Source organism: Odontesthes bonariensis, chromosome 14 (genome assembly GCF_027942865.1).
Source record: "Odontesthes bonariensis isolate fOdoBon6 chromosome 14, fOdoBon6.hap1, whole genome shotgun sequence".
Classification (NCBI taxonomy): Eukaryota; Metazoa; Chordata; class Actinopteri; order Atheriniformes; family Atherinopsidae; genus Odontesthes; species Odontesthes bonariensis.
The window spans coordinates 6,480,233-6,500,986 of NC_134519.1; the positions used below are offsets into that span (position 1 = coordinate 6,480,233).

Genomic DNA, 20,754 nt, shown 5'->3' on the forward strand with positions numbered 1-20,754 from the left:
CCCCCTAGTTCTCTGGACCAATCAGGTTTGAGTCACAGTCTGGTTCCGCTCCTTAGTTCTCTGAACCAATCAGGTTTGAGTCACAGCCTGGTTCCGCTCCTTAGTTCTCTGGACCAATCAGGTTTGAGTCACAGTCTAGTTCCGCCCCCTAGTTCTCTGGACCAACCAGGTTTGAGTCACAGTCTAGTTCTGCCCCCTAGTTCTCTGAACCAATCAGGTTTGAGTCACAGTCTGGTTCCGCCCCCTAGTTCTATGAACCAATCAGGTTTGAGTCACAGTCTGGTTCCGCTCCTTAGTTCTATGAACCAATCAGGTTTGAGTCACAGTCTGGTTCCGCTCCTTAGTTCTATGAACCAATCAGGTTTGAGTCACAGTCTGGTTCCGCTCCTTAGTTCTATGAACCAATCAGGTTTGAGTCACAGTCTGGTTCCGCTCCTTAGTTCTATGAACCAATCAGGTTTGAGTCACAGTCTGGTTCCACCCCCTAGTTCTATGAACCAATCAGGTTTGAGTCACAGTCTGGTTCCGCTCCTTAGTTCTATGAACCAATCAGGTTTGAGTCACAGTCTGGTTCCGCCCCCTAGTTCTCTGAACCAATCAGGTTTGAGTCACAGTCTGGTTCCGCCCCCCTTGTTCTCTGAACCAATCAGGTTTGAGTCACAGCCTGGGTCTGCTCCTTAGTGCTCTGGACCAATCAGGTTTGAGTCACAGTCTGGTTCCGCCCCCCCTTGTTCTCTGAACCAATCAGGTTTGAGTCACAGCCTAGTTCCGCCCCCCTTGTTCTCTGAACCAATCAGGTTTGAGTCACAGCCTGGGTCCGCTCCTTAGTGCTCTGGACCAATCAGGTTTAAGTCGCATGTCCTTATATTTATCCAGATGAGTGGGTTAATGTGAGTGGATGAAAATAATCAGGCACTGTACTTCCTGTGTAATATAAAATCTGGTGACGCAGCAGATTTTGCGACCCAAACAGGAATTAAACCGTGTCTTCTCCAGAAAAATGCCAAACTTTTCCATTTTCAGAAATGGTCGTCATCAATTAATTCAAACGCAGAACCTTACCTTTAGTGTCAGGACTTTGGGAGCTTTTGTTGCTCTTGTTTTATTCTTTCATGTGAAACAACACTGGAAACAAACACATAAATTCAGCTGGACGTCAGGATTTTACACTGAAACTAAAAACGGCTCCACTGTTGCTTAAAGTTTGCTGTACTTTCGGAGTTGAAAATATTTTTTTTTCTCAAGGAACGTATCAGTCGGGAAATTCGAAGACATCTAAACTTCCAAGTAATAGTGAAAGCTTTGTTATGCTAAGGAAGTTGATGGAGTTCTCATTATCTCCATAGCTTCAAACGTGTTCCTGTTTCCTGAGGGTCGGATCGTAGATGTTTCTATCCGAACCTTTAACACTTATTGGTGTCTCCTCAAACTGAAGGACGGCTCAGGTTTCTTATATGAGTGGGGGCACCTCAGGGTCGTCCACAAACCCCTCAGAGAGCCGATCCGTGGCAGCAGGTGGACCCACTCTGGGTGTTTCCAGTGGTCCCTCTCTGGTGCCGTCCCGTGGCACGATGTTGGCGATGTCGATGGATCTGCGTTTGCTGGGATCGACTTCCAGCCTCTCAGGAACATCATTTTTCCTGTTGAGTGAAAAGATGGGCGAGGGTCAGATTAAACATCTTTACGCTGCAGCCTTTTTAACTCTTGTTGTCAAAATGTAAACATTTCTTAAAATCCAGGTGCTCTGTCATCCTGTGATTGAGCTGCTTTATATCATAAAACTGCACAGATATGAGCTTAATTACAGCTGCTAGATGCTGACGGGAGTTTAAAAAACACAAGCCTATAAATGCATAAATAGTAGGGCTGAGCAATTTTATCGATACTGCGATATATATCGATATTTCGTTACCTGATAAAGCATTGATTTATCAGCCGCGAGTATGGATTTTTTTATTTATTTATTTTAAATTTAATTGTTGTTTTTTTTAAGCAAACTTTATTGAAAAGTCAGATGTTACAATTCGTGAAAACACAGATCATTAAGGTAATACAATACAATGCCAGGTCACATTATCCAAAACAGTGATAAATTAGTTCATAAAAATGTTGTATAAAGTGCACAGCTCTCACGTTTGTGACGTGTTCGTTTGTTGCTGTTTGTCTGGCAGTGTTTTCCTTCCAGTTCAAAGGTTGGACCACCAGTCCAATCAGCGACGATTCATGTCAAATTACACTGTCCCTTTTTTAACCCCCAGAAAATTATGTAAGTGTATCGAATCGTATCGAACTGTATCGTTGGCTGAATATCGTGTATTGAATCATATCGAAACGTATCGAAACGTATCATTGGCTGAATATCGTGTATCGAATTGTATCGAAACGTATCGACTCGTATCGAATCATATCGAATCGTATCGAAACGTATCGACTCGTATCGAATCATATCGAATCGTATCGAATCATATCGACTCGTATCGAATCATATCGAATCATGTCGAATCATATCAAATCGTATCGAATCGAATCGTATCGAATCATATCGAATCGTATTGTTAGCTGAATATCGTGTATTGAATCGTATCGAAACGTATCGAATCATATCAAATCGTATCATTAGCTGAATATCGTGTATTGAATCGTGTCTAAACGTATCGACTCGTATCGAATTATATCGACTCGTATCGAATCATATCGAATCATATCGAATCGTATCGAATCATATCGAATCGTATTGTTGGCTGAATATTGTGTATCATATCGTATCATGAGATTAGTGTATCGCTACAGCCCTAATAAATAGGCAGTTTAATCTGTAACAATAAATACTTTCAAGTCAAATCTCCATTTCTAAGTAACTAGTAGTAAAATGCATTACTTAACTTGTATATTAGAAATGTCATGATGAAAATGTGAACTGTGCTGTAATTCACTACAGCAATAGCACAAGTATATCACAAGCTGTCTGCCAATTAAGCCTCCTTCTGTAACTGTTGTACGCTATCTGTTAATAAAGTGGGAACTGCAGGCGAGAGAAAATGGATGAAATGTGCTGATTTTCCACGAAGAGTGCGGATATTATAATGTAATCTCCGCCCAGCAGCTGACAATAAACAGCAGCAGGACACAGGAGGAAAAGTCCTTCATTACTCTGCATTCTGCACTTGGTTATTGAGAAGGGAATAAAGCAGCCAGAGGACATGCTGTACAGAGTTGCTGCATGAAAATTACCAGCGCTCCAAGCGGGGAAGTAATTTGGATAATTTTCCTCCTGATAGAAAAGAAGGCTGGCGTCTATTTTTGGAATAAAAGTTTCATAAATGTAACAGGATTATCAAACCGCAGTTTAAGTGATTCTGCATCTTCTATTAACCCTGTTAACGTTCTGATGTCTCGCTGCTGTGACTCGATAAAACTCAGCCCCCCTTTCTATGTACCTACACGTAATGCACTGATGGAAAGCTACAGCAGATGTACGGGAATTCAGAATACAATCATCACTGCAGACACGGTAAACACTCCAACTCCTACAGCTCCAATAAAAAGAGTTCTGTTACATCAGCAAAGGTCCAGTGAACTCGTTAGTCCACAACAAGTCTTACATCCATAAATACACGTCGTCCGCTGCTGAAAACTTTGAACGCCAGACCGTGCCGTCAGACCGTGCCTCGAATTCAAATCATTCAAGCTTTAAATTTACTTTGGGTATGCCGTTTTAGGCGTCTTTAGGTGGTTTTTAGCCGAAATGAGCTGTTCTTGAAGCATTATGTGTCTTTATGGACCACTTTACATCATTCATATCTAGGGCTGGGCAACGATTAAAATGTTTAATCTAATTACACACATGATTTCCCGGATTAATCGCATTTGTATGCAAAATCCAAAAATGAATTCAAAAGTAGTGTATAGCTTTTAGCATTTAGCTTTATTTTAAATGTGCTGCCATATGAATGAAAGTGCCATAACATTTGTTGTGCAAACACACTTTTAACATCAGCATCTTTCTGTAGTTTTTATGTAGAAGCCTCGCTCCACTGTCTGTTTCCTTGAATGACTTGCTGCTATCAGTTGTGTGTTTTGCCTTTAAGTGATATTTTAGACTGGAACTACTACGCTGAGAAGACAATTCAACTTGGCAGTGTTTACAGATGACTTTGGTTCTGTCGACTCCGCCGTCTGGAAGAACTTTAAAATGAAAATGGCCGAGTAAAAGTTCCGTACCCTTCTCCATGTTTGGTGGATCCGCCGATTACTTTCTTTTCCTGTTCCACAGCAGAGAGCAACAGACTTTTACAAAATAAAAGCCTGTGAGCAACAGACTTTTACAAAATAAAAGCCTGTGAGCAACAGACTTTTACAATAATAAAATAAATAATAAAACCTGCGTTAATGCACGATAAAATATCTATCGGCGTTAAATAATTAACGAGTTAAGGCGATAATAACGAGTTAACTCGCCCAGCCCTATTCAAATCTCAAGAACTTTAGCTTTCCAACGGTATATAACATGTGTAGGTCAATAGAAAAGGGATTTGGCGTGAAATATGACCATTAATGGGTTGAAGCAACAAGTGACGATAACTCCTTCAGCTAAGGACTGCGGTCAAGGTCCTGGAAAAACTGAGGTCATTGACACCAACTGGTCTGAACAGAAGCTTCAGTTTCAACCTGATTAACTGAGCCATCTTTGACATAAATTTACAGGTTTTCTCTTTTAAGGAACCCTATTTTACAATTAGAGCGAATAACATTAGCTAATTTATCAAGCACTTACTGGTCAGAATGGATCTTCAAATGAGGAACAAAGTTGGAAGTTATGCTAGATGCTTAACACTCAAGTCATTCAAGTCATCGTGTCTCAAGTCAAGTGCCGAGTCTTTAAATTCCAAGTCCGAGTCGAGTCTCAAGTGTTTTGTTTTTTGTCAAGTCGAGTCACAAGTCATCAAAACAGCGACTCGAGTCGACTTGAGTCCAAGTCACAGTGACTCGAGTCCCCATCTCTACAACAAAGTCAATTCAGTTTGGTTGAACAACTAAAGTCTCGGTTTGTGGAAGTAACCAAAAAAAAAACAAGCTTTGGAGGTGTAGTTGATCCGTTACATTCAGTTCTGTTTCTTAAAGTTAAAATGATTTCTTACGCTTCAGTTGTAATTAGCACCAGAGCTTTAACTGTAAATCCCCTGATATTCCACAATAAAACTATTTGTCAAATGTAAACTCCAGGTTACAAACATCCCATGAATCCCAGCACAAGCTGTGCACTGAACACGTATGAAACTCTTGGGAATATCGGCAGAAGTCCAACTATGACTAAGCTTTTAGCAGGATTGAGCCCCTGCAGGGTTATCACTCTCACTTCGGTAATGGGGCCGTAATCGAGTTGCCTCGACAACATCAGCAGGTTCTGTTCTGTGTCCGCGGGTTTGTGAGGTGATGTCACAGGTCTGATCTTAATCCCATCAGCTCATGCTCAGATAAGAACCAGACAGAACGAGTCACGTGGAGGCGGTTGATGTCATGTTCTGCTTGTCTGGATGGAGAGTCTGATGTTGAGATACCGAGTTCCTTCCTGATGAGGACTTTTATATTTTTGTCGAAAGCAAAGATAAAAAAAAAATATGATTTAAAGATCCGCGTGCCTCAAGAAGCTCTAATGGGCGACTTCCAAACGTAAATGGAGAAATTACAGATAATCGCTTTAACACTCGGAATAGAAACACTATTTATACACATGATTTCAGAATAGACTGTAGACACAGGTGATTGTAATCACCATTTAGCCTAAAAGCAGTATCCTACAGAGCAAAGATGTTCAGAGGATCTCCATTTTGTCCACAAATGTGTGAGAAAATCATTGAACTGCTTAAAAACAATGTTCTTTAAAGGAAACATTGGAAGGGATCTGCATATTTCTCCCTCTACAGAGCAGAATATCATTAAAGCTTTCAGGGAATCTGGAGGAGTTTCAGTATTTAAAGGACAAGGGAGCGAGCCTAAGCTGGACCCCCGTGACCTCTGACCCCTCAGACGGCGCTGCATCAAGAACCCTCATTCATCAGCAGCTGATGGAAGCACACGGACAAGGGATTACTGTGGGAAACCTTTGTCCAGCACTATACTGAAAAAAATCCAAGTCTTACCAAATACATTTGTCTCATTTCTAATCCAAATATCTCATTACACTTAATATAAGACACAACTGCCTAACAAGCACCATTTCAGCCAGATATAGGGACTTGTTGGAAGACAATACATCTGGAATATCTTGTTAATTGAAAAAGTCTTGAAAACAAATTGTTTTGAGTCGGATTTCATTTGAAACAAGCTTTTTTTTTTTTTTTTTTACATTTGAAGAGGTTTTTAAGTTAATTTCAAGATCACTTTTATCTCAAAAGTCCTAAATATCACATCTTATTTCAAGAAATCCATTGGCAGATTTTTTTTTTTGCTTATTTCAAGCAAAAACGTCTTGTATTTGTTGTTTTTCTTACTTATTTTTGGAGGGGCATTTTTTCCAGTGTACGATCCAGAGTTCCATTCACAGACTTTACTGTGCAGAGAAGAAGCCTGATGTTAGCCTGATGTTAGCCTGGTCCAGAGGCGGCGTCCACTTCTCTGGGCTCGGAGGCGTCTGGGATGGAGCGTCACACGGTGGAAACGTGCGCTGTGGTCAGAGCGTTCAGTGTTCCAGATCTTTGTTGGACGAAATGGCGCAAAGAGCCAAAGGAGCATCCAGCCTGCTGTCAGCAGCCAGTCCCTGCAGCCAGGCTCTGGGATGGGATGGGGTTGGATCAGGGCCCGAATCAGCAAAGCTCATTTCCACTTCTGTGATGGTAGCATTGATGCAGAAAAGCTCACTGAGATTTTACAGCAACATGTGCTGCCTTCAGGACCACATCTGTTCCAGGGACGTCTGTGCATTGTTCAAGCAGATCACGGAAAAGCACATTCTTCACTCGTTCCAAAGGCCGAGGAAGAGGAGGGTACAGGTGCTGGACCAACAGGGAATGATGGAGAACGTTGAAATGAAAAATTTGATGTTGGAAAAATCGGGACAAAATAACACCTGAAACTCTTCATCATTTAAAGTCCTTAACACCCGAAAGTTTTAAAGGGATAGTTCGCCTCTTTTGACATGAAGCTGTATGACATCCCATATCAGCAACATCATTTCTGAACATCTTCTTACCCCCTGCTGCGTCCTGTGAGCAGAGTTCCAGCCTCGTTTTGGCGTTGGCAAAGATAGTCCGGCTAGTTGGCTGGGGTTTAAAAAATAAAGTGTTTTGCTTCTCAAAACAACATGCGTTCAACAGAGTAATACATTTGCATCACAAAATCGTTCATCCAGAAAAAAGTCAGACTTCACAATCTCTTGGCCCTATTTTCTCTCCTTTCGTATCACTGCCGCCTGCCGACAGCCGCGCCTGTTACGGTGTTTGCTGCTCGGTCTGCACAGCAGGCAGTGATACGAAGGGAGAGAAAATAAGGCCAAGGGATTGTGAGGTCTGACTTTTTCTGGAGAACGATTTTGTGATGCAAATGTATTACTCTGTTGAACGCATATTATTTTGAGAAGCAAAACGCTTTATTTTTTAAACCCCAGCCAACTAGCCGGACTACCTTCATCAGCACCAAAACTCGGCTGGAACTCTGCTCACAGGACACAGCAGGGTGTAAGAAGATGTTCATAAATGATGTTGTTGATATGGGATGTCATACAGCTTCATCTCAAAAGAGGCGAACTATCCCTTTAAGTGTTTTGAGAAGGAATGTTACCATTACAAAGTGATGAAAGCTTTACTGACCCAACCTTTTTGGAACGTGTTGCCGGCCTGACATGTAAAGATTGATGTATTTTACCAGGTAAAAGAAAGTTAACGAGATAAAAACTTGAGAAGTCTCGAGCTCACGAGTTCAAGTAAAAGCTGGAATCACTACAACAATGACAAATGTGAAGGAATGTTCATAACATCCCTTAAACTGACACGGTATCGGATCTAAATTCAGTTAAAGGTTATTAATGATGTGGACTGGATGGGAGTCGGCAGGTCTAAGTTTAGCTCCAGGTAAACCTAATGGTCAGCACTTCCCTATAAGAGATGGATGGAGTCATTAGTGCCGGGCTCCTCAGCTAATGCCCTTTCTGGTTCAGGGGTCCAAAACGGCCCCCTGTAACATGTGACCCGAGGCAAAGACCCACCTGGTCGTTACATTTCCCAGGTAATGAGGAGCGTTCGACACCTTATTATCAGACTGAGCAATAATGAGCGCCTCAGAGGGATAACGGCGCATGTTGCCATGTTCATGAAGTCTTTTATTGGGAAAGAGGAGGGGTCAAAGGTTAGAGGACTCACACAGGTATTCTTTTGTGAACAAAGATAAACAACAACGTCCTCAGGGACATGATCACCGAGCAGTGATGCCGGTAACGCGTTAATTAGTAACGTGTTACTGTGGTCGGACTACTTTTTTCAGTAACGAGTAGTCTAACGCAACTACTATTTCAAAACTAGTAGTCAGATTGAAGTTACTTATCTAAAACATTGTGCGTTACTATTTCTGCATTTCAGGGGAACATATATTTGGCTTTTGTCAACATATATTCACGATTATTACAACCATACATTTGTATTGAAATAATTTGGGATAATTTCGTTTTCTTATGAGTTATATCAGTGTCAGCGACGGGAGCGGGGTTCGCCTGAAGTCACTCGTTATTTTACATCTACCTACCCAGTAAAAGTGATCTGTCCCACTAAAATGTTAAACACCAGCGATATCATTTGTTACATTTTACTCACTTTCCCTAATCATTTTAAATAAATACACCAATCTAAACCATCATCAGTGCCTGTCACAGACGATAGTTGATAGGTTTAGCTATTCGTGATAACTTTATAACATATACGTTTCAGGCAGTGCTATGGAGAGGGCTAGCTAGCTGTTTATCTTACCTGGTCGCAATTGATGACTCAAAGATGACTTGTTAACGTCTTTGTACTGTATTACATCCTCTATGATATCTGAATGAGTGTACGGGTGTTTATCTATGTATACTTCGTCAGGTGTAGCTTTGGGTAATCCAGTAACAGCTGCAGTTGTAGGCGACTAGCATACAAACATTTCTGCAAAGCGACGGGTCTGACGATCAATCAGGTTTGTTTAAACTTTAATTGGTCAACGGGTGGATAAATGTGACATTTTTCGGTCAAAAACTTGACTGTCATACTGGCTTGGGCCCATAATTATCAGCAGGTTACGTGTTATGACCGTCCGTTTGTCTGCATCGCTGCAAGTGAATGACTGATGTTTTGTAAAACCACTCCTTGCTGCTCTAATGCGGGACAACTACATGTTCAATATAACTTAAGTGTTACCGTAATTCATAGATAGATGCAATCAGAGTTAAATGCATGGAGTCAAGAATGTCTATTTTATTTTATTTTTTAAAGAAGTGTTTATGTTAAATTGAGTCAAGAAACGCTACTTTATTTTTTATAAGAAGTATTTAAGTTAGATTTAATGAAGTCAAAAAAGCATTTAATTTGTAATAAGTATTTCAGTTAAATGAAGTGAAGAAAGAGTATTTTGATTTTTTTATACTGTTTTTGTTTCATAAAACCACTTCTTGCTGCTCTAATGTTAGACAATTACAGGTTCAAGGGATGTTCAATATAGATATTATGTATTACTTTTTTACGTAAGAGGTTTTTTTTATATTTTAAGTAAAATCAAGAAAGACTGTCTTATTTTTTTTTATTTAAAAAACATGTAAGCCTATTTCAAGAAAAAGTTTGCAAATGCCAGTGTCATTTTTGATGTTCCGGTTAAAATACATGTCAATAAAGTGAGAATTGGCAGAACTGGTAGTCATTTTCATGTTATAGGGGCGGGGGATCAGCCTCTGCTGAAAGTAACTAAAAGTAATCTAACTTAGTTACTTTTGAAAGCAAGTAGTCAGTAACTTAACTAAGTTACTTTTTAAAGAAGTAATCAGTAGTTGGATTACTGTTTCAAAGTAACTATGGCAACACTGTCACCGAGTCTGTTTGTTAGACTCAACTTTCTGTTGGCCTTAAGAGGCATCACCCTTAAAGATGCCCAATGTGCAGTTTCTAATGTGAAAAATGTCTGAAACCCAACAAAAACCCAAACACTTCTGATATCAGGTGAACTGTTTCGAGTCAAAGTGCTGATTCTCACGTTTTGAATGTAGGAATATGAAGCTTTTCTGCGTATCGCGTGTCCGTGGGGTGAAACTGTGGGCAGTTTGATCGTTTGCTTAGTCATCCGAAGAGCTCAGTTCAGCCTCTGGGAGACACTGTCCAACATTTTTCTCTTTCCCAACATTTAATCAATAAAAAAATCTGCAGATGATTTCAGCCCTGAGACTGACGAGGCAGATAGAGCCTTCACTGCTGTCACAACTCACCAAAAATAACAGAAACATTTCAGGATGGAAACATAATGATGATAAAACTCTCAGTTTGTGCTCTGTGAACAGATCAGGGTGTACGGTCTTTAAGCTTGTTTGGGGTCTCTGATACCTTCACTATGTACAGCCTCATAGCTAAAAATCTTTTATATGTTATACCATCATATTTAAATCGATAAAACTCATTATATCTGTTCAGATAGACAGAAAACATGCTTTTCTGTGAAATTCAGCGTGAATTTTAAAATTTTGTATTTCAATGAGAGGTAAAACATTCGGTAAAAGTTGCGAATGGGTGTATTTTACAGTGAGAGATGATATTTCACCTGCCAAAAACAAGTAGTCCTCAAAGGGGAAGTTCTTGTTTTGTTTTTTTTAAACCGGGACCTTATTTCTGGCATAAAATACGTTCATCTACTCACCGATAACAGTATGGTGAAAGTCGGCGTCCTTCGGAAGATATTTAGATCACTGGAGATCGGCGTATATCCGTATGACGGGAGAGAACAGGGCAGAGACAATACAGCCTCTGAATAAGGCATTATCTGTCTTTATTTCACAGATACTTTAAGACCAATGAATGAATGAAGGCGTACTGTTGCACTGTTAGCTCAGAGCTGCCGTGTTGTTGTTATGCAAGACTGGATGAGGCCATGTAGCCTCTTAACAAAGACTCATTTTATCCTGTTAGAAACACTCGTCGCAGTGAAGCTAAACTTCTACGTGCAGTTACTTTCATGTCAGTTGGCACGAAGCATGAAGAAAAAAGTCCAAACGATTATATTGTCTTCATAACCTGTTGTCAGACTGTTGCTTGTTTTCAGAAATGTTGGATCAGCTTGGTATGAACCAAGTAATTTAACCCTTTCAGTGTTCTACTCTACCAATATTTCAGTGAGTGTTCTTTAGCTAACAGAACATTTATGGAAGCTCATCTATCCAAGCTTATCCAAAGCAATCTCTCACACACAGTTTAGGCATTTAATGCTCAAGAAATTATACTTTTGCCATAAAGTGTCACTCCAACCATTTGTTCCATTTCTGGGAAAAGCACAGATTCTGATCTGTATTGCTCAAAGAAAACAAAACCAAACAAACAACCCCGCTCTCTTTTTTTCCTCTGTGCAGACATTAGGGAGTTAATCATGTCACAATGGACTTAAAATGTATGTATGTAATTGATTTACTGGTTAATAATTCATGGAAAATGATTAGTTTGGAGCTACTCCGTGTGTTTGGATAAGAATGCACAGCTTCTTATATAACAGATTTCACTTTGCACTTGACTTTGACCCTTCTGAATCCAGCTGGGACGTACTCCCTGTAGGTTTTAGATAACGTGAGATATTTCATCATCTCACAGATCAATTCACACTCCCCTCTGCTTTGTCTCATAAGAAAAAAAATCCATTTTGAACCCGACTGTGACCTTCAGATCTCTTTCCATCCATGTTCGACTCAGGACACGGAGTCTTTGGGAAAGCTTGGGGGTCAGAGGCGGCTCCTAATCATGTCCAAGCGCTGTAATAACTCAGCATCCAGGCAGCACCTTGGCGTGGCGTGGGAGCAGCTTAGCATTTTTATCCGGCCTTTAATTTCAGGGTGCAGGATTGAGCTGCGGATCTTTATTGTTCCTGATGGGGGCAGCTGAAGGACAGGAAGCGACTCTCAGTCATAAAATGATGATGATGATGATGATGATAGTGTGGTGATGAGAGCAGCTCCAGGCTTCAGCAGGGTGGAGGTAAAGCTGCTGATCTCAGAGCCAACAAAGCTACACCTCAGTGAGAGCCACAGACTGATGTAGCCGCCATGATGACGATTGTTGGTCGTGCACATTTTGAGGTTGTACGTAAAGGCCTTGGAACAATAAATTGGATTTTGGGAATGCCACTTCACCGAGAATTTGATTGTTGAAGCGCAACACTTGCTGGTTGGGTTTTGGGAGGAAATTCAAGGTTAGAAATAAAAACCCAGACATCCTTCTCCTTGGGGACACCATCCAGCTCCTCCTGGGGGATCCAGAGGCGTTCCCAGGCCAGAAGGGACATATAATCCCATATAATCCCTCCTGGACATACCAGAAAAGCCTCCAAAGCGAGGTGATCGGGATCTCTAAGGCTGAGCCTAGCCACCTTCTGAAGGAGGATTGGACCCACAACCTCGTTCTTTGGGTCAACACCCAGATCTGTGACCGTAGGTGAGGGTTGGAACAACCATGGAGCAGCAAACTGAAAGCTTCTCTTTCCGGTTAAGCTCCCTCATTACTGCTGACGGAGCCCCAATCCGTGTGTCCATCTCGGTATGCTTCTCCGTCGCTATCCGTCAATCCGACTCCGTGGTCACTAAACCTTTCGAAGTTCTCCGTCAGGATGTCGGATATGCAATGCAGTTCACCTCCCGATCAGTAGGCGGCGCTACGTTAGACGACCCAACCTGGCGACGTCTATGGTGAAAGTGGTTGACTGATTGTTCACCTTCCGGCTCCGTTCCACTCCTCACAGTGAACGATGGCGACCGACAGAGAAAGACTGTTGTTGGAGTTGGAGCTTGTTGATGTTGAAATGCAAATAATTTTGACCAAATGTTGACCGGCACACAGTAAACTCTTTCAGAAATGGCGGCGTTGTTGTTCTGAGAGGAAGGAGCTAAACCGGGAAAGTGATTCAGGAAATTATGTTGTTAGCCGACCAATCACAACCCTCGTGGTCTCCGCGAGTCTCCGTCGCCTCGACGGATAGATAGATGGGAATGTTGGCCGACGAACGCACCGGAGAACGTCTCCGGGAGGGTCTCCGTCGATGTAGAACAACATTTCCAGTGATTTCAGAGTTGTAGGTGTGTTGGCCACACCTGCAGCCACTCAGTCGGTGACCCCCACACACCAACACTTTTTCACTCTGAGTTTCCTTATACACACTTACTGCAGCACGAATATATGGGTTGTTTATTTTCATTTGACAATACTGAAATCCATTAGATCTAATTGTAGCGCGCACATTTAGTTAGCTTTTGTATATTTGATTTAGTCAAATACTTAATTTGTTGTGCTTTCTTTTGCTGGTGCTGTGGGGGGAGTACCTTGGACGCTGGCTGGCTGACTGATTGGGTGATACCATCTGGAGTTCCATGGGGGAAGACTATGGAGTCTTCATTCTAATTTTTGCATCAGTTCTCTTTGCTTTTGCGATTTGCTTATTTTGTTAACTTTGTTTAGTTATTAGTCATTTAAGTTCATTCTTAAGCTAACTGTGTTTAGTTCCTTTTTTTAGTTCAATTTGTGTAGATGTTTCTCTTCCCTCTTCCTCAGTGTGTCCACATGGTCTGATCAGCCAGTATTTAAGTCCCCTTTGTTTGTTGTGTGTCGGGTCAGTTTTGTTTGTTTTGAGCAGTTAGTTTGATGTTGTGTTATGTTAAAACCTTGATTTTTGGCCTTGAGTTTAGTTTCTTCATTTGACCTCTTTTAAGGGCCCTGCAACGATTGTTTGAAGTTTGTTATTTTTTGGAGAATAAACCCATTTTTCTTGAAAATTATTCCTGTGTCCTCATGCTTGACCGGCTGGTGTTACGACAAATTGGCGTCCAAACAGCGGCATCAGGAGGAAGTTCGCAGCTCAGGTTTCTGATCTCAGCAGCATGACTCCGTGCACTTATCATGCACAACAGGAGCAGTAAATAAGCTGTGTGGCACTGTTTTTATCTAAAAAACATTCTCACTCTATTTTACTGGAAACAATCTTTCTGCTGTTGATATCAGTGGGTCATATTTAGCCATAAAAAAAAATCTCCCATGAGCAGCTGTTTGGTGGTTTGAGTGTTTTCCTGAAGCTGAGATCCGTTTTACTGCCGTGAGAGCAGCTTCCTTTAAGTGTGACACTGCAGCTGCGGTCAAGGTCATCAGCGTCATTAGCAGAGAGCGGCTTCATCCACACGGCCGATAGCGTGAACCGTGCACGGGGTTTAATACACAACAAGCATCTGTAATTAAGACTACAGGGACTTGATAAGTGGAGGCATTTAAAGATGTGTGTGCTCAGCTCGAGGCCAAACACAGACCTGATCAGCTCATCCAAACACAGAGAGAAGTCAGCTCTTTAAGGCTCATTAATGTCACAAACATCTTAATCCACTGCTCAAACAGCAAATATATAACACTGTTATATAAATCCACTACATATCCTTTAGTGGATTTACGGGTTTAGGTCAGATCTGCGTGGACACAAACTAAATCCACTGACAAGCAAGTTAATGGGTTTCAATCACCAATAATCTTTAAAAGACCCACATGGATCTGATGCTGCTTTTCTATGACATGGTAAGGTTTGGTTTGGTCCGGTTGGATATTCACACACACACACACACACACACACACACACACACACACATATGAATATTAGGGCTGGGCAACGATTAAAATGTTTAATCTAATTAATGACATGATTTCCCTGATTAATCACGATTAATCGCATTTGTACGCAGAATCCAAAAATCCAAAAGTAGTGTATAGCTTTTAGCATTTAGTTTTATTTTAAATGTGCTGCCATATGAATGAAAGTGCCATAACATTTGTTGTGCAAACACACTTTTAACATCAGCATCTTTCTGTAGTTTTTATGTAGAAGCCTCGCTCCACTGTCTGTTTCCTTGAATGACTTGCTGCTATCAGTTGTGTGTTTTGCCTTTAAGTGATATTTTAGACTGGAACTACTACGCTGAGAAGACAATTCAACTTGGCAGTGTTTACAGATGACTTTGGTTCTGTCGACTCCGCCGTCTGGAAGAACTTTAAAATGAAAATGGCCGAGTAAAAGTTCCGTACCCTTCTCCATGTTTGGTGGATCCGCCGATTACTTTCTTTCCCGGTTCCACAGCAGACAGCAGCAGACTTTTACAAAATAAAATAAATAATAAAACCTGCGTTAATGCGCGATAAAATATTTATCAGCGTTAAATAATTAACGAGTTAACGCCATAATAACGAGTTGACTCGCCCAGCCCTAATAAATATATATAAATATTTATTTTCCTTTGTCAGGATTTGTGATTTTTCTGTTTTATTTTGTGACTTTGGGTCAGATTTCCTCGTCTTGTTTTTTTCTGTTTTGTTTGACTCGGTTTTTAGTTTTTTTTATAATTATTTCTTTGAATTGAGATTTATTCTCTGTTTGTATTCGTCTGTCCTTCGTGTGCCTCTTTGTTTCTTCTCTGTTTGACTTGCCTTAGTTGTTGTGCTTTTGTTTTACGTTAATCTGATGTAGTCTCAGTCTTTAAGTTTCAGTCCTGGTCCCAGTTTAGTTTCTCGTCTTCACCAGCAGCTGTAACCAGTTCCTTTGGTTTGGTTTCCTCAGCTCTCCTTCACACCTGTCTTTAGCTAGCTGGGATTAGCTGCTGTCCCTTCTGTATATAAACCCCACAGTTTATCTCAGTCTTTGTCTCATCCTCATGTTTCTGGTCTCATCGGGACTCAGTGTTTCTCTTGATTCCCCTTCCTGTCTGCACATCACGGCCACCTCTGTATCGTCAGCTCTGCAGCTGCTGCTCAGAAATCTCTACCTGTTAATGACCTCCGGCGCGCTGCTGCGCCCGCTTTGATGCGCTTTGCGTGGACGTGTGGCGGCTTTTGTCGCTTTGATTTCACCTTCAGCCTAAAAGAGAACAGAGGAGGAGAATCAGTTTAGGAGTGTTATCTGCAAACTGCTTCCACTCTTTGATTCCTGAGCTGTTTATTGACGGGTGATGGATAGCAGCGTCTCTTTATAGAAGCTATAAAGAGTTCCTTCAGTAAACCTCAGACAACTTTGGGTTTTTCATCATGTATTCTATTCATTCTGATGTTTCCACCTGCAGGAGACAGAAGTGGTGATACACCCTACATCTGTTCATGTTTTTGCTTCTTGTTGTTAAGCTGTGCTTAATGTTCCAGTTAATACCCAGGTCCGTTTGCTGGACCTTAACAGGGAACATTGTGGAAAAACCCACAGAAAACATGGATCATCACAGATCGTTACAAGAGGAGCTATTATAACTAGGGCTGGGCAACGATTAAAGTGTTTAAAGAGAGAAATCAACCCGGCGCTCAGGTGTATCACGAACAGTCCAAAGTGGTGCTCTTGGGGTAGGGAAATCCACGATATGAAAAGAAATAAGTCCCAGGCACTCAAAAGTAGAAAAGGAAGAAGGTATAAATAAAAAGCCTTTAATGACTTTGGCTAATCATAATAAAATACCAACATGTTTCAACCACCACCGTGGTCTTCATCAGGGCAAAGCAGAAGTCACAGACTGAACAACGGTAAAGACAATTAAACCCCACACCTGGATCAGGTGTATAATTAGTGTGCCACCAATAACAATTGGAAGAGTAAGGCGCACCTGTCATAGAGGAGGGAGGGAGGGGGAGGGGGAGGGGGGGCATAGATCACAATACAATAATTGTTGTATAAGTACCAGCATGACAAAAACAATAAACTCTTTAGATATACAAAATAGCAAATGGGCAGATAATAACATCAGAAAAACCTACAGACAAAATATCATAAAAAACATTTAAACTCGATATCTTCATTAAGGCCTGGATACCTAAGCGCATCTAACTGGTGGATCCAAAACGTCTCACGTTGGTTGAGCCTGCGGATCCGGTCGCCGCCTCTATCTAAGGGCCTGATGTGCTCCAAAGCCTCAATTTTTAGCAAGGAGTCGTTCTTATTGTGCGCTTGTAGGAAATGTTGGGCCATCTGGTAGTCAGCATTAATAGTGCGTATCGCATATTTATGCTCAGCAAGTCGATCACGTAGGCGTCTTTTGGTGCGTCCTACATAGAACACACCTGGGCACGGACAGGACAGACGATAAATAACAAACGTGGTGTTACAATTTATAAAATCTTTTATTCTCTATTCCTTATTGGTTTTAAAATCAGTAAATGCTTTTGAAGGAATAAGATGAGCACAATGAGGGCAATTATAACAACGGTAGACTCCCAACGGTCTCTTGAGCCAACTCTCCTTTTTAACAGGAGGAAGATGGGTGTGTACGAGTCTGTCGCGCAGTGTCGGAGCTCTTTTGTAAGAGACTAACGGGGGTTCAGGAAAGATCTGTTGCAGATCAGGGTCCGAGTTAATAATGGCCCAATTATTCCTGATGATCCGTGTAACCTGTTTGGCCTCTGAGCTGTATTGTGTAACAAAAAAGGGTCGAGATAGTTTATTTCTATTAAGGCCCTTTTTAATCAGAGTGTCTGAGCGCTTCAGAGCCTGCGCTCTTAACCGGGCTTGCGCCACCGTATCAGGCTTGTAGGCTCTCTTCCTAAAGCGGTCAGTCATGTCATTGGCCTGTCTTTCAAACTCCGCCTCATCATTGCAGATGCGGCGTAAACGCTGGAACTGACCAAAAGGGATGTTATCAATAAGGTGCTGTGGGTGAAAGGAATCGGCTCTAAGAATGGTGTTGCGAGATGTCTTTTTCCTAAAGATGGTGGTGTGCAGATTACCTTCTTGGTCAATAGAAATAGTGAGGTCTAAAAAATCAATTTTGTTTTGCGAGTACTCAAGGGACAGTTTAATATTAGGATTAATAGAATTAAGATATTGGTGAAATCCCTTAACTTGAGTCTCGGTGCCATTAAACACAAATAAAAGGTCATCAATAAAGCGACCATACCATGTTAAGCAATGATAGAAAGGATTGGTAGAGTTAAAGACATGAAGTTTTTCCCACAGTCCCAAATATAAACACGCGTAGTTGGGTGAAAAGCAACAACCCATGGGAACACCTATTTTTTGTTTGTATAGCTCATCAGTAAACACAAAAACATTATTGTAAATAATAAACTCAGTAAGGTCCACAATAAAGTCTGAAGGTAGTCTAATGTCCTTTCTTTCAGCCAAAAAATGTTTTAATGCATGTAAACCCTCTTCATGGTCGATATTAGTATAAAGGGACTCAACATCCATAGTGATGAGATATTGAGACCTCACATTCCCAAGCCTAGATAGGATGTTCAACACATCCACAGTGTCCTCAATAAATGACAGTAAAGTCCTGACAAAAGGTGTAATCATAAAGTCCACAAACTTAGATGCCAGTTCAGTAAGGGTACCATTGCCCGAAATAATAGGTCGCCCCGGAGGGTTGTCAAAAGGAGGCTTATGCACCTTGGGAAGTAAATAAAATGTAGCTAAAGAAGGGAATTCAATAGTCATATATTTACGTTCGTTTTGAGTTATCCATCCTTCGTTCTCAGCATGGGACAACATATTATGAAAGGTCACAGTCAATGTAGGCAAGGGATTAGTATGTAGTCTTTCATAATGTCTTGTTTGCAATTGGCGTGTTGCCTCAACAATATACATCTCTTTAGATAAAACCACCACCGCCCCACCCTTGTCAGCAGGGCGTATGATGATATCGTCCATGTTAGAGAGCTCTGTGAGAGCGTTGCGTTCATTCGAAGTCAAATTAAGTTTTTGGGTAGGTCTTGACTGTGTACCAAATACATGTTGTATCTCATAATCCACTTTTCTACAAAATGCAACGAGAGAGGGATTCGACACCACTGGAGTAAAGTAGGATTTGGGTTTGAACAAAGTGTCAGTCCTAGGAATGTTAGAAGGAGTAGAATAATCAGGTGTGCTGCTAATGTCACCATTTATAGTAGCAGGGAGACATGTATGTCCAGATTTGTGATAGAATACTTTAAGGTGTAAATTACGATAAAAGCGGAATAAATCCACTTTCGTGTTGAACAAGTTGGAGTTATAGGTGGGTGCAAACGACAAACCTTTGGACAATACAGTCAGTTGGTCATTGGAAAGGGGTACACCTGAGAGGTTGATCACAGAGGAAATCTCTTCCTCGGCTGCTGTCTCAGTGTTGGTGGCCGAGTGCGCTCCTCTCCCCCTACGGCCCCGGCGCGTTTTCTTTGATCCTTCCGATTGGTCTAAAGTCGCGGCCACTCCTCCTCCACAAAATGGTCGGATTCAGAGCCCAAGGAGCGGCCCTCATCGTCACTAGAAGTTAAGTTGAAGGATACCTTAGGTTGGCGGGGGCGTGGTTGACGCTCCGAATAATGATGCGTCTGTCGGTGGAATCTGGATGTACGCTGTTGGTTCCAACGATACACATTTTTAGACTCTTGATAGTAGTCTCGAGTTTACTCATCTCCTCTTCTAAGGTTTTCTGAAAGGGAATCTGATGTTCAGATGGTGCGGGTAGTGCAGATTCGATTTCATTGATACGGGACTGTATAAGATCCCTGTTTTTCTTGCCATCCTGAATCAGTAGCAACATCAAATCCCTTGAGCATTTATTGAGCACCGCCTCCCATTGTGATTTGAATTCAGCGTCTTCAATGTGGGTAGAGGGAAATTTATGTAGGCGAAGTCCACGAGGAATGAGTCCTTCTCTCCAATAATCCGAAAGTGACACTACATGTAGCATGTAGCATGATAAAGCTCTCCTTGCTGCAGTGTTTCCATCAGAAAACACTCTCCATCTGATTTTTACATGAAATCAGCTCATAAAATGGGAGAAAATGTCACTTTCACTGTCACATGTTTTATGCTTTCAGGTAGTTGGACTTAAAAATGTTCACGGTCTTTATAAGCGTCTTACAGAAAGCTGACACGTACCTCTGAAAAGGAAGTCCGAGGAAATATTAAGCTTAAGCGATTAAGATCTATCCTGTGGATGTCTTCAGCTCATTTAATGGAAATAAAACTAATAAAACTAAAGATATTTAACATCAATTAACCTCAAATCCAGCTTCTGCGTCACCCGTCGGCCTCTTAAAGTTTCCCCGTACCTGGCTCAGGTGTGAGCAGAGTGTGAGTGTGCGTACCCGGGGCATCGTCAGGACCAGATGTCCGGTGGTTTGGGACCTCAGGGCCGCCGAGCTGTCGGGCTTCACTTCAGCCGGCAGGACGAGCTGAAATATCTGCAGAGTGAATAATTCAAAACTTTAATTAACAAGATTAATGCGCTGATCTGGTCCCGATGCCGTCCCAGTGTGTCAAATGACTTTAATCATTAAGCGGGTCTTTTTATAGATACACTTTCCAGAAAGGACCTGGGAGAGGGACCAGAATAGCTCCGAATGAGAGCAGCAGCAATCAATCATCAGAGCGAAATCCTGTGAAAACTAAAAGGAACCATGCGGAGGACAAATTGGGCATAAAATTAGACTTGTTCTCATTTTTCAATTTACTTTTATTTCCAACTGAATGGGGGGATTTAATAGAAGCGACGCAGGGAGGAGGGAAAACTCTGATGTGGCCGGAGTGATCTACACTCGTCCCCTGAATGAGCTCATATTAAAAAGG

The 20,754-nt window shown here is 41.5% G+C and overlaps 1 protein-coding gene across 2 annotated transcripts in view; it reads right to left on the reverse strand.

The window, feature by feature from the left end:
- Positions 1-1,075: 1,075 nt before the first annotated feature.
- Positions 1,076-20,754, reverse strand: part of dnaaf11 (dynein axonemal assembly factor 11) — a 52,474-nt gene continuing 32,795 nt past the window's right edge. For both annotated transcript variants that reach the window (XM_075482154.1, XM_075482153.1), the window contains 3 exons: positions 20,274-20,369; positions 15,989-16,080; positions 1,076-1,640 (listed from right to left, as the gene is read on the reverse strand). In XM_075482154.1, coding sequence (XP_075338269.1) covers positions 1,451-1,640; positions 15,989-16,080; positions 20,274-20,369 — 378 coding nt within the window. In that variant the 3' untranslated portion in view covers positions 1,076-1,450. The remainder of the gene's footprint in view (positions 1,641-15,988; positions 16,081-20,273; positions 20,370-20,754) is intronic.